The sequence below is a fragment of the Ammospiza caudacuta genome, chromosome 5 (genome assembly GCF_027887145.1).
Source record: "Ammospiza caudacuta isolate bAmmCau1 chromosome 5, bAmmCau1.pri, whole genome shotgun sequence".
NCBI classification, from domain to species: domain Eukaryota; kingdom Metazoa; phylum Chordata; class Aves; order Passeriformes; family Passerellidae; genus Ammospiza; species Ammospiza caudacuta.
In genome coordinates, this window is record NC_080597.1 from 27,197,775 (window position 1) to 27,210,693 (window position 12,919).

The 12,919-nt window shown below is 51.8% G+C and overlaps 1 protein-coding gene across 1 annotated transcript in view; it reads right to left on the reverse strand.

Moving 5' to 3' along the window:
• Positions 1-2,900: 2,900 nt before the first annotated feature.
• The window catches only part of CACNG2 (calcium voltage-gated channel auxiliary subunit gamma 2), a 51,291-nt gene continuing 41,272 nt past the window's right edge, over positions 2,901-12,919 (reverse strand). The window contains exons 2-4 of the mRNA XM_058805684.1: positions 7,675-7,758; positions 3,894-4,034; positions 2,901-3,467 (exon numbers count right to left, since the gene is read on the reverse strand). Coding sequence (XP_058661667.1) covers positions 2,932-3,467; positions 3,894-4,034; positions 7,675-7,758 — 761 coding nt within the window. The 3' untranslated portion in view covers positions 2,901-2,931. The remainder of the gene's footprint in view (positions 3,468-3,893; positions 4,035-7,674; positions 7,759-12,919) is intronic.

A 12,919-nucleotide genomic window follows, 5' to 3' on the forward strand; every position in this document is an offset into this window, starting at 1 on the left:
AGGTGTTTTGGAGGGCAGCAGAGAATGCCCATGAATGACTTGAGTTTACCCACACTTACTTAAAATAAAAAGTTTTGGCAAAACACTCTTCTCTTGCCGCATCCATTCCTGTATCTCGAAGACTATCTTGAAGCAAGCCCATCCTCTGAATTTCCAATGAGGATGAAATTGTCCACAGCAGTACCTTCTCTTGCTGGGTTTTGAGGTACTCTTCAGGCACTACAAATCCCCCCCAAGTAAATCCACATGAATAAGGACCAAGTTATAAAAAAAAAAAATCTTTATTTCATGTACCAGGATTTTTTTTGTCATTTTCTCTTTTTAAAATTTTTTTCTTTTTAACAGTCTGAAAAAAACCCACGAAATAAAGGAAATGGAGGTTGGTTTCTTGTACTGGTTTGAGCTGGACATGAGCAACACTCTGGGGAAAATTCTTCCCTTCCAGCCCTTGCCTCCTGCCCACGCTCTCCCGGCGCCCTCCCGCACTCTCCCCGTCCCTCCTGGCCCCGGGGCGCGCTCAGCCCTGTGAATGCTCCCTAGCTCCGAGCAGTGTTGGGTGGGGATGGAAACCCCAAAGCCACCTTCCCTCTACGCTGGAATCTGGGGAACTGGCTTTGACTTGTTCCTCGGGAGGCTTTGGAGGGGGTGAATATCCCCTGTGAATCGTTCTGAAAGGGCTGGGGGGCCACGGGAGGGGATGTCATTAGTGGGGCGGGGTCCGAACAGCCAGCCGAGGCGCTCGCTGCCGCCTCTTGCCCCGCGATGCCGTTTCGGGGGTGACCCCGTCCCTGTGCTGCCCCCGGAGCGGGAAAGGGGGCTGAAGCAGCAGCGGGTCGGGGAGCGGGGAAGATCTGGCTGCTTTACAGCAGAACCCCCGCTGGGACCTGGAGCGGGGACTGCGCAGCTCCTAAAACTGGAGCAGCAGCAATGGGGACGGAAAAAAAGTCGAAAAGTGGGTCTGAGCTGCCGAAGGGCTCAGCGGCCCCATCCTGCAAACTCTCGGCTTTGTGCCTGACCCGGGCCCTCCTGCTCTCGGTGGCAGGCCCAAAGGGCTCCTGTCCTGGCCCCGGGCTGGCCGCTGTCTGTGGGTGTCACAGAGGCACCCCATCACCCCTGTGCCACCTCCCCTCCAGCCTCCATCGGCAGGGCTCCCGTGGAGGGAGCAGCATGGAAAGGAAAGCTGGCACCCCGGTGCCCCCTTCCCTCCCTGAGGGGCGCCAGGGAGGGAGGGGGCGGCAGCCAGGCCAGGGGTCGGGGGGCCGGGGGGCCCAGCTGGCCTTGCCCTGCTGCTGTGGAGGGCCCCCCAGGAGGAGGAGGAGGAGGGCACAGAGCGGCGGGCGCGGGGACACCCGCTGGCCTGGCACCTCTCCGGCACGGCTCGGGGGCTCTGCCGTGGGCACTGGCAGGGGCGCGGGTCGAGGCCGGGAGCCTGTGGCCGGCTTTGGCTCGGGGTGTGCTCACCGGGCCCAGGCCAGGACGGGAGCGGTTTCAGGGGCGGCTGGGCGGCCTCACCGTGCCCCTGCATGGCTGCAGCCCCGCTGATGCGACCCAAGGGGGATCTGGGCAGATTTGAGGGGTGCATGGCCACCCTGGGGAGCCTCTGGAGCATTCACAGGAGAGCGTGCGCCCACCAGGGCAAGAGTGTGTGAGCATGGACACACGTGTGCGCGAGTGCTGTCCCCCCCACATCATCACCCTGAAAGGATGGGAGCCCCAGCTGCCCTCCGCCAGCCCCCCCCACCCTCTACCTGTACCTCCCACACAGCTCCCTGCTGCCTCTTTTCTTTTTGTTCACAGTTTAAAGCTGAAGAAAACAAAAATTAAAAGAAAAAAAATACTATCTGTTGTTCTTGGAAGTAAATCCACTTATTATATTTACATTTATTTATAGCTGTTGTTTTATTAAAAAATTGCCACTTTATTTTTTTAAGAAACCTCTTTTGTCCTTTTTTTTTTTTTTTTGTCTCTGTGTGTGTCTTTATTTACTGTGTCTGCTTGTTTTTTGCACTGTCACCATTAACCCCAGGGTCCCCAAGGCAGGGGAAGTGGGGACCCCCCTGGGGACACTGTGGACGGTGACTCAGCATCAGCTCCTGCGCTCCCTGGGGTCACTTTAAACCCCTATGGATCTGTGGAGGATGAGCAGATCCCCACGGATCCCAGGGGAATGGAGTGGACCCCCGTGGGTCTCAGGGGAACAGAGTGGGTCGTGGCTAACTCCAGCACCCAGGATCCTCCATAACTGGCCCGAGGACACCGAAGTCACTGGCAGCCAAACCCCCATCCTCTGTTCCCCAAGAAGCCTGTGCTGGGTTAAAGGTAAGTGGGAAACAAACCATAAAATAAAAGAGTAAAACCTCCCAAAATTAAAAAAGCTGCCTCCTCCTCCTCTTCCTCCCACTTGATTTATTGTCATTTGTTATTTCTTTGTTCCCTTTTATTTTTTTAATCTGTTTTTATTAAATGTTAAAATAATGGTACATGGGAAATCATGCATTTTCTTTTAAATTTATTTCTATTTTTTAAATCTCTTTCTCTCAGTTTTAAGGATTTTCTTTTTTTTTCTTTTTTCTTTTGCTTTTTTTTTAAAGAATTTTTTTCACTGTTGTCTCTTTCCTCATGTTTCCTTTTCGTTTGTTTGTTTTTTTGTTCACTCGCTTGTTTGTCTGCTTATCTGCTTGTTCCTTCGTTGTTGTTGTTTGTTTTTTTTTTTTTTTTGTCAGTTTTTTTGTTTGCTTTTGTTGGTTTTTTTTGTGGATTTTTTTTTTTTTTTTTGCATTGGGAAGGTCCCCACTCCACCAAGGGGCGCTTCCACCTCCTCCTTCCCCACCCCCCTGCTGCCCCCTGCCCCCTTCCACCCTCCCCACCCTGCAGCCCACCCCCGTCTCCTCCTGCCCGTTCCTGCCCCATTGTCAGCTCCTGGCGACGGCTTCATACCGGGGTGGTCCGGCGGTTGGCTGTGTTGGTGTGGATAGAGTCCTTGTTCTCTTTCTGGATACAGTTGTGAACCTGGAGGAAACTGTTATCCCTGTCGGAGTTGTAGGTGGCGGTGGGGGTGGTGCTTGCCTTCAGCGGGTCCCTGGTCAGGGTGTACATCGAGATCTCTGTTGATGGCAGGGTGTTGAACCCTTTGATCCCGACGGGAGAGGCATCCCTGGAGTGTGAAGGCTCGGTGGAGCGGGAGCTGGAGCGACTGCGTCTCTGATAGCGGTACCGGTAGCTGGGGATGCGGGTGATGGCGGAGGACTGGAGGTAGTCCGTGGCACGAGCGTTGGCACGCAGCTGTTTGTGCCGGTCTATGAACATGTGGACAGCCAGCACTCCCACCATCTCGGCTATAATGAAGGACAGGGCCCCGAAATAGAAGGACCAGCCATAGGAGTAGCTGTTCTTCTTGGAGTCACTCTTGGAGGGGTCTCCAGCGTTGGCTGATATGTATACGATGATGCCAATTATATTACTCAGACCTGCAAGCCATCCGGCGGGGGAGAGAGAAGGAGATGTCAAGAAGGTCACACATGGCAGTGGTGGGTCTGAGGGGTTGAATCCCCTCCTGGATGGGCAGTTTGCCTTGGCAAAACCCTCCTCATGGGCCTGTCACTTCCCTGGACCACACTCCTGGTCCCTGAGAGATGTCGGATGTTAGAAAAACTCTCCCTCTGTCAGCTCCCAAGCGGGAGGAAAAGCCTCTGCCTGCCTGCCTGCCTCTGCTGGGTGAGCAGGCAGGATGGAGAGGCGTTCTTGTGATGCTGCTTTCAGCCCAAATAAGATTTAACAGGGCTGGGAAATGTGCACGCTCCTGCCTAGGCAACTGTACCCCAACGTCCTGGCTGGGCAGCCCCCCAAGCCCTGGAGCCCACCCCCCGGGCATCAGGCCCTGTGCACCCCTTTACCTGCAGACACGAAGAAGATGCCGGCACTAAGGATGATGTTGTGTCGGGTTTTGTAGAACTCGCTGGCTGCAATGCAGAGTCCACCCATGAAAAGCAGAATCACACTCAGGATCGGGAAAATACTAGAGGCTCTAACAGCCCCTGCAGAGGAGAGAGGGAGGGCAGGGCAGAAAGAACAACACAGGTGTGAGAGAGAGGAAAAAGGGGTATGGAAATGGCACCAGAGTGAGGGGGACACGCAAGCGCATTTAGTGGGTGGGGGTGAAGGGGAGAGGCAGAGGGCAATGTGCAGTAGGGGAGTAATTAAAGGAGAGATAAAGGCATTGGGGGATGGAGGGAGGGAAGGAGAGAGAAACAAAGTGTGTCAGAAAAAGAGAGTGGTCCAAAGCAACTCTCCCATGCCCCGGCCACTTCTGCTGCCACAAAGCTGGTGGTTCTGCATGGCGAGGCAGAGGAGGCTGTGGGCTGGTGACTGGGCTGGGAGCCTGCCTGCATTGTCTGTGCCCCCTCACACTGTTTTTTCCTCTGTTTTTGGGGGGACTGTGGGCTGGAGGGGGAGCACAGGCACCATTCAGCTTCTCCTTCTGCAGGGCTCTGCTGCTCAAGCCTGCACTTCAAAGAACAGCAACCCAAATGCTTCCTGCAGAGCTGCTCAATCTCGAATCCTCCCAAAAGGACATGAGCAACTCAAGGAGATTTTTTTTTTTAGGGCTGAGAAGGAGCTCGTGGTGCCATGCACTGCTCTGCAGTGAGGACTGAGAAGAAACAGTCCCAGCCCTGTGTGCTGAAATGCGGGGCTTAACCTAGTGATTAAATGACTGGGCTGCTTCCAGAGGGCAGTGATGGTTTGGATGTGCCAGCTCCCACACACGCACACTCTCCATCGGTCGATATGGGAAGAGCTCAGCCAGCAGAGGGCAATGGCATAGATGCACAGATGCACGTATATGCTCGTATGTGCATGCAAAGCATACCCCAAAGCTTCTGGGGGGCCTCACTTGTGTTCCTGCAGGGAAAGGCCACGTCTGTGTGTACGCACACCCACACACACACGCACACACCGCTCGTGGGCGGCTCGGTGGGAGCCAGAGCTCTGCCTGAGTCTGCATTAGGAATATTCCTATTTTTTTTTAACTAGGAAGGCCTTCTCTCCTCCCTTCACAAGAGAAAATAAGCTGTTAAAGTGTGAAATGAAGCCTTGCTTGATAAAGAAAGGTATCAGACGGGCTGGTGCAATTCTGCTTGTGGAGCAAAGATGTGGGAGGGGGGATGAAAACTAATCCTTCCTTGCCTGCAAGAATGAACCCAATGAAGCAAATGCAGGACTTTTCCCTAAGTGAGCAGAGACCCCATTTCAAAGACCCTGTTGGCCTCTGGATCCTGCTAGGCACAATCAATCAGCTCTTTGAGGGGGGCCTAGCCCACTGCTTGTGCATGGAGAATGCAGAAGGCAGGGAGAAACCTCTCTTGCTTGCTTTCCAGCTCTGCCTGGCTGTGTTTCAGGGAACAGGATAACAGTAATAACCATCTTAATAGCTTCTGGAAAACAAGGTGGCATTTGACGATGGGAAGCTTAAATGGCAGGAAGAAAACATCAAGCAGACACCCACTGTTGAGAGGCTTTCTAGGGGGATGCTTGGTCAGTCCTGCAACCTGGTCTACATCAGTTTTATCTGTGTCTTAATTCTGAAATTCACGTCTGTGGGGAGAACACAAAGTTGCTGACTGACATGGGAAGCTGCAGGTGTCATGTGATGCAGAAGGACAGCAGTCTTCCTCAGCCTTTCAGGAGGACCATACCAGCAAGAGAGGAGGAAAATAGCATCCAGCCTTCCTGGATCGAGAGCCTGGGGCCTAAAGGAAAGGGGCTGGTGGCATATGCTCCCTAAACTCACCTGTGTCTGCTAGCAAGGAAACACAGGGATGCTTCTGCTTCCTCTCTGATAACAGGCATTTGATTTCAAAAATCCTAAGACACCTTATGTGGATGGTTGGCAGAAATAATGGCTAAAACCTTCTAGCCAGGCCATGGACCCTGCTCCATCACTGTCCTAGTCCCCTGGGGCATGAGGGAATTGCCTACTCTGACACAGATAAACAACTTCCTAGCTGTTCCTGATGGCACCGCCAGGCATTGCCCACGCAGAGCACCCAGGGACTCCGGTTTGACAGAAGTTCTGGGAAGAAGCTGTTCAGTGGGGTCCTTCTTCAGGTAGATCTAAACCAGCAGAAATCTCAGCTCCCTCAGGAATGACCCAAATCATCCTTTATTGACTTGCCAAATCCCTCTTTGAATCTGGTTCTTTCTTAAAAAGGGCTTTACCCTGGGGACACTGTCAGGTCCTGACATTGGGCCAATTTTTGTCTTCAGATCTTGTTCTCTCTGAGGGAACAAACCCATCCTTCTTGTGATGTTTGGCCCCTTCCCCAAACTCTTTTTTCTGAAGTGCAATTGATGCTGCAAGCAGCTTCTTTGCTCCCAAGCAGCTCTGCAAAGGCTGATTTGCCCTCGGAGGCAGCCTGCAAACCTTTGGCATCCCTGTGCCAAACCGGCTCAAACCTCTGTATTTAGCTCTGCTGTTCAGGGGCCATGCAGCAATTAAGAGACCAGTGCTGCAGAAAAGCAGCTGAAAGAAGCAATCTCCCTCAGTTATTTACAATTTACAGTGGATGAAGGACTGTTTGAGAATCCAAGAGGAAGCAGCATAAGATCTTTCTCTTTTCACATACAAATGAGCCTCACAGATCCGAAATTATCTCTCTCATCCCTGCTGCAGGGCTGGGTTTCCACATCTGGCTTGGAGCACACCCGGATGACAAGGAGCTATTCTGAAAGACTCCCGGTCTTTGGAAGCCTCTGATGATTAACCTTGGAAGGTCAAAAGCACTTATCTCAAATTTCTGTTGGGAGAAGATCTCATGATGTCAAAAGACATTGGGCTTGTGGAGGGAGGGCAGGATAGCAAGGTGGAGACCTAAAAGGAGTGTTCCCTGTTCAGCTGTGCTGAAGGAAGAGTAAGCACCTGCCTCCAGGGTGGGTGGAAATGCTGGCTGGGGAGGGCAACCAGGCAGGGCAATGCATGATGTGGATCTGTCCTGCTGGCCAGGGTGCTGCTGTGCAAAGCTGTGTGAGCTTCACTCACACATCTCAGGTGGGACTTGGAGCTCAGACTAGGTCTCATTACAGACATGCCTTGTGCCTAGGGTTCAGCACCTCTCCTAGGGGCTCTGGGTGAGCACCAGGTCTTTCCTTCAAAGGGCTCTGGCTGTCCTGCTGCCTGCTCCCATCACTAAAACCAGCAAAGGTCAGATCTGCAGCCTCTGTAGGGAAGCGGTGTTTGGGGAAAGGTGAAGACAGCAATAAGAGATCCTCAGGCAAAAACCAGCTAATTTCTTAAATCTGGTGCCACCAGAGTATCAGATAAGGAAATATAAACTTTCTCTGCTTTAGGAGAACATGCACACTCACACACACACACACTGCCCCAGCTAGGCCAGTCTGACCTTAGGCTCAATCAGCAGCTTTTCAGTGGATTTGAATTAAGATCTGATTTTATATCACAGTTAATTGCTGCTTATAAAAAAAGCCATTGGTTATGTCTGTGAGTTCGAATTTGCACTGTTTCATGGGCAGAGCCCCTAGGAAGTGAGTGGAGTAATTTTGAGGGGATGATGAGGCTCTGGGGTTTCCACTGCGCCTCACAGGTCCCAGTGTCTCCACCACCCTGGGTTCAGAAACAAAAGGCACCCAAGCCATTGCAAAAAGAGCCTGCGGACTTACGGAGGAAATATTCTGCTGTATCGGCTTCATAATCTGCATCCTCAGGGAAGTGATCGATTTGCTTACACAGACCTTTAAAATTCCCTAGGGAACAAGAGAGAAAAAGAACAAATGAGAACACCAAAACCTGCCTTGCAGGAACAGCTGCCCTCTGCGTCACCTTTTGTGCCCGCCTGCCTTCCTCCCAGGCAGCATGCCCGCTCGGGTGTGCACGCTCGGGAAATGCCCGGGGCCTCTCCTTGCACACTTGCACGTGTATTTGCACAGGAATGTGGGGTTTGCTGTCAGGTTCCAGCCTGATGCCCACCTAGCCCAGCACACGTCACTCCGAGAGGAGAGCCCCAGGATCTCTGTCACTCCTGCACTGCCTGCCTGCAGGGAGGCGGGATGGGAATGGGAGCCAGGCTCTGGGCAAAGCACAGGTGTCAGCGTCCCCTCCCTCAGCATCACAGGTACAACTCTGAGTTACAGCATCGGACCTCAGTGATTCCCCTGGTGTGGCCTCCCTGAACCCCAGCAGTGAGGGCATCAGGGCAAGATGATTAGGTGTGGGTTGCAAAAGTATTTTTTTCTCTCAGCTCTTAATTCACTGCCCTCTAATTCTGTGGGCAGGATACATCCTTTTGTTCAGGTTCGGTGTTAGAACAAAAGTCCTTAATCTACTACATCTCCATATGACTGCTTGTTTCTGCATACCTTTGTCAGGCCTGCTCTTGTATCCTCTCACAGACTGAGGCTACAAGAAGCTCGGTGCAAGTGTGTGCCTGCAGCTCAACAGCAAAACACCTTGGTGCTGGGGGAGGAAAATCTTCCACCATAAGTGAGGGAAGCTGGGCTGGACACAGTTCCATCAGGCTGGTGTATGTAGAGGGCCTTCTGCCAGTTTCAGTTATGGGACACCCTTTTTCACACACTCCATGACCAACAAGACCATCCCAACAAGGGGCCAGTGACATCTTCCAAGTATTCTGTTAACTGGGGTGTCTATCAGGCTCTTATTTTCATCACTCATATCTCCTCTTGACATCAGGAGTACCACTCCAGAGAGGTACTCCTCAAGCCACATCATAATTTTCACCATGACCACTGATTAATTAGTATCCCAAATGATCAAGTTGTCCATTCTTGTACGGGGTTGCCCATGTGAAAGACAATTTCATTATGTTTCTTGGGGTTCCCACAAATTTTTTCTCCTACCCTCCATTCTATTTCCCTCTGGACACTTGCACTGACTGGCCATTAACACGGAACTGATGGACACAGTCTGCCCAGAAAGGAGAAATACATTGTCTGCATGATGTGTGTGGGTAGGCATGGTGATCCTGTGGGCCTCCTCACCAGATGTCAGCCCACAAAGGGACTCAGGCTCACTGGTGCCTCAGCAGAAGCATTTGGAGCCCAAGTCTGAAAAGTGACAAATGCTGTGGCAGCCTGGGTAAGCTCCTGCCACCCTGACCCTGAACCCAGCTTCTGGACCAGCTGGGTGTGGAGGGCAAGGGGAAAATGAAGCCAGCACTCTTGAGGCTGCTGCCTCTGGGAAGAGCAAGAGAGCTCTTCCAGACCAAACCTACCCAGGCTGAGACCCGCAGTCACCATGTCAGGTCCCCAAGTCATGTCCTGGAAGGTCTATCCCAGATGGATTGGAATGAACTTTCAGATATTTGTGAACACACGGAAGAAGGACCAAGCTCAAAGGATTCTCCCTGAGTTGCTTCTTGAGGCCAGCCCTTGATGGATTAACGTTTGGGATGCTTTGGGAGGCAGTCCTGAGTAAATATCTGAGTAAATGGAAGGCAAGTAGGTGGGTTCCTTTAGGTCTACCTCCAAGTTTGGCTTCTTCTGCATCCATCTGGCTTGTGTCTGATGCCTCCAAGGTACCTATTGCATTTAGCTACTCATTTGAAGAGCTTGCATGAAGAGACTGGAGACAGCAGAGAGGAGTGTGTGTGTGCATTAAGAGGTAAGTAATAGGAGAAGAAAGTCGGAACAAAGCCTCTCTGTGTAGCTCTGACATACTATTACCACACTAAAACTGTGGGTTATGAAAGGTTATTAATCACCCATCCCAAATCCAGTTACCTTGTTCAAAAAGTGTCTGCTTCTCAGCCATAGCTCTTCTGGAAGGAAAGCTTCATTGCCAAGTAAATTGCCTTGGCACACTTCCACCCTGCTACTTGCCCACTAAAATCCCTATGAGGCAGGCAGATACAGCATGAAGGGGGTCCTGTCCCTGCCTTGCCCCTGACTGCCTGGGGCCATCTGCCTGTGACAGATGAGCAGCTCCTCATCCTGGTCCTTTGGCTGCTGTCACTGCTGTACAGTGCATGTGAACACTGGCACACTCCGGGGCGCTGGGGAGGTCTCCAGCTTCAGATTTCAGTTCCTCACCCAGCAGATCCTGAACACTGAGTTCCTCCTGCCCGTACATGCTGGGGGAGCAGGCAGAACCTGCATACACCTCCCAGGTGATGTTCCTGGCACACAGCCGGAGCCTCCCAGTTGGAATCAGCCAGGGAGGGAAGACGCAGTGCATCTGGAAACCCCCTCACTGTGTGACATCCTTTCCCTGCTTCCTTTTTTCTCCCTCTCCCCCGCTCTGTTTCTTGCTGAATTTGAGGCTGATTAATTCCTATGTAAAGAATTGAGCTGCCTGGGGAAGATGCTGCATCTGGTGCAGGCTGTCTTTTCTATGGACTTGCGTGGGACTAGCTGGTTAGAGGTTCAGCCGCTGAGGCAGGCTGAGGGATATGCAGGCTCTTTGAAAATCTGCTCCTGGTGCTCAGTGTCCCACAGGCTTTGCTGACCTGGCTCCACAGGGAACTTGGCCATTGGAGTGTCCAGCCTTGGCTTGCTTAAAATGCTGTGACATTGTGGAGCTGCCCTTCTCCACAGGCTCGTATGCTGTGCCAGGTTGATTCCCCTCCCTGGATCAACCCTACTGGGGTTCATGAGGGCAGTGGTGGTGCCACTTTAGCCCCTGCTTTGTCTGTGCTCAGCACAGAGTGCTGTGGGTTTGGATGCTGACTGTTTGCCTGTGCTACCACACCCGCTCCTCCAATGCCTCCTAGCTCCTCTGGGCGATGGATGGGGAAAGGATGCAGAATTTAGGTCATTAATGCGCTAACTGGGAACATAAGAGAACAAGATTCAGTTTTTGCTCTGCCACAGGCGTGCTGTTAAAACCACTTCTCTCTGCCTCAGAGTCCCACCCTGTAAAATGGGGGTGACAGCGCTCCTCTGCCTGGTGCCGTACGGGGACGTGTTAAACAGGGCACGGTGTGGGTGTGCTGTGCCAGCGGCTCCCAAAGCGCACAGAGTGAGTGAGTGATGGATGGCAACGGTTCAGGAACCCGCTCGGTGTGGGGAAGGCCTCGACGTCACTCCTCGTGCCAAGGTCACTCGGCAATTCTCTGACGGACATCTGTGGCCTGCTGAGATGGTACAGCAGCTTCCCTGGCACCTGTGCTGGTGGAAGCACGGAGGGGGGATGGAGCAGCTCAGCAGTGCTGCTGAGGTCTGACACAACAGCCTTTCCTTGTGCTGCACGTGTGGTCTGCGGAGCCAGGGATGGTGAGAGCCCTGTGTCACCCTACAGTTAAAACTCCTGAATGCCTGAGCAAGATCGAATCATTATATGGCTCTGGGAACCCCCCCCAAGGAAGCAAGAACCACATCTCCTCTCTGCTTGAGTCCCTTTGCCCTTCACATTCTTCCCAACTCAAGATATTTCATGCTGTGAACTTTGAAACGTGGGACGTATCTCTGTCTTCTCCCACACACGTCTCTGAGACACTTAAGCCACATGCTTCCACCTCCTCCAGTAGCTCTCCCAGTGCAGTTTGGGCTCTCTCCTCATCCTTGCTCATGTTGACCCATCAGATCTTTCTCCTGTTTCTCAGTCCCTCTCATTCATGCAGCCACCTCCCTCTCTGTGCAGTATCAGTATGGCCATCCTTCCAACAGCCTGCTTTGGGGTGTGCAGGCTGCAAAGAAGGTGGGAATGAGCATCAGCCTGTCTCAGGAAAGGAAGGCTGCAGATGCCCAAGTCCATAGAAAAGCATGGAGCAATCTCCACATGCCTTGTGTGTTACTGGGAGTCATTAAGCAAGACCACCATCCTTTGCTTGTTGCCCATCCCAGCTTTGGAAAATGCAATTTGGAAGAGCCAGGACTGGTGCAGTAGGCACCCCTCCTGTGCCTGGCCAAGGACAGAAGTTGCCCAGTTGGGTCATTAAGAGCAATCTCTCATATTGCCAAAAGAGACTAAATGGCTAAATGTCTAAGATGAAATTCAGCATCAACTGTGTGTTCATCTGTGAGAGAGACCTCCTCCAGTGTGGCAGGATCATTGTTTGGGTATAAGCTGTCTATTCAGGACAGCTGGCAGCCACCAGGCCTGCTGCAGCAGTACTCAGACTGAGCTACCCCCGATGAGAACCTGGCTCCGTATTGTTGGTGATACAGTTTATTTTTGTGCCGCTTTGTGCAGCCCTCTCTCTTTCAGAAGTCTTGCTTGCCTGCAGAGTGCAATCCATTGCAAAATAGTAAGTTCCAAAGAATGAAAAGCTACTCCCTTCCTGCGAGGTAGGAACACTTTTAAATGGTCAGGACCATACATCTGAAAACTGTGAGCCAGAAGCAGAGGAAAAGACATCCAAAAGGAGAGAAGCAGACAAAGAGGGATGAGAACAGAAAGACCTGTTTTCCCAGAATGATTTGTGATATTTCCATTTATGGAGAAAAGCAATCCACTGAAAGCTTTCCTTCAGTCTCACTCTCTAATTTAGCAGAGGTTTTGGCATGATGGCTTCTAGAGAAATAAATAAAGGGGACTGGATATAGCTGTTGTCTCTAAAAGCTGAGAAAGATGGTTTGGTGTTGGCCAAGGATTCAGTATCACTTTTTGTCACACACTCCCCATATCATATTAGGCAAGCCACTTACCCTCCCCTACCCACCTCTTCTTTCACTCAAAATGGGAATAATGTGCTTCCCTGCCTCAGGAGAGTAGGCTGAGGATATTTGTATTAAAAATATGAAAGTGATCAGACACTGGATCATTTGGGCCAGATAGTTCTTCCCACCATCTAGTTCAAATGTGACATGCTCATTTTTGATGTGACCTTCTGTGCATGAAGGCTGTGCAAACATGACAGTTCTCGGCAGTTCCCACTTGTGCTGCCTGCCCTAGGAGTAAACTTTGGTGCAGATTAAACTGTTTGCTATCTGCCCATGAAAGAGATAT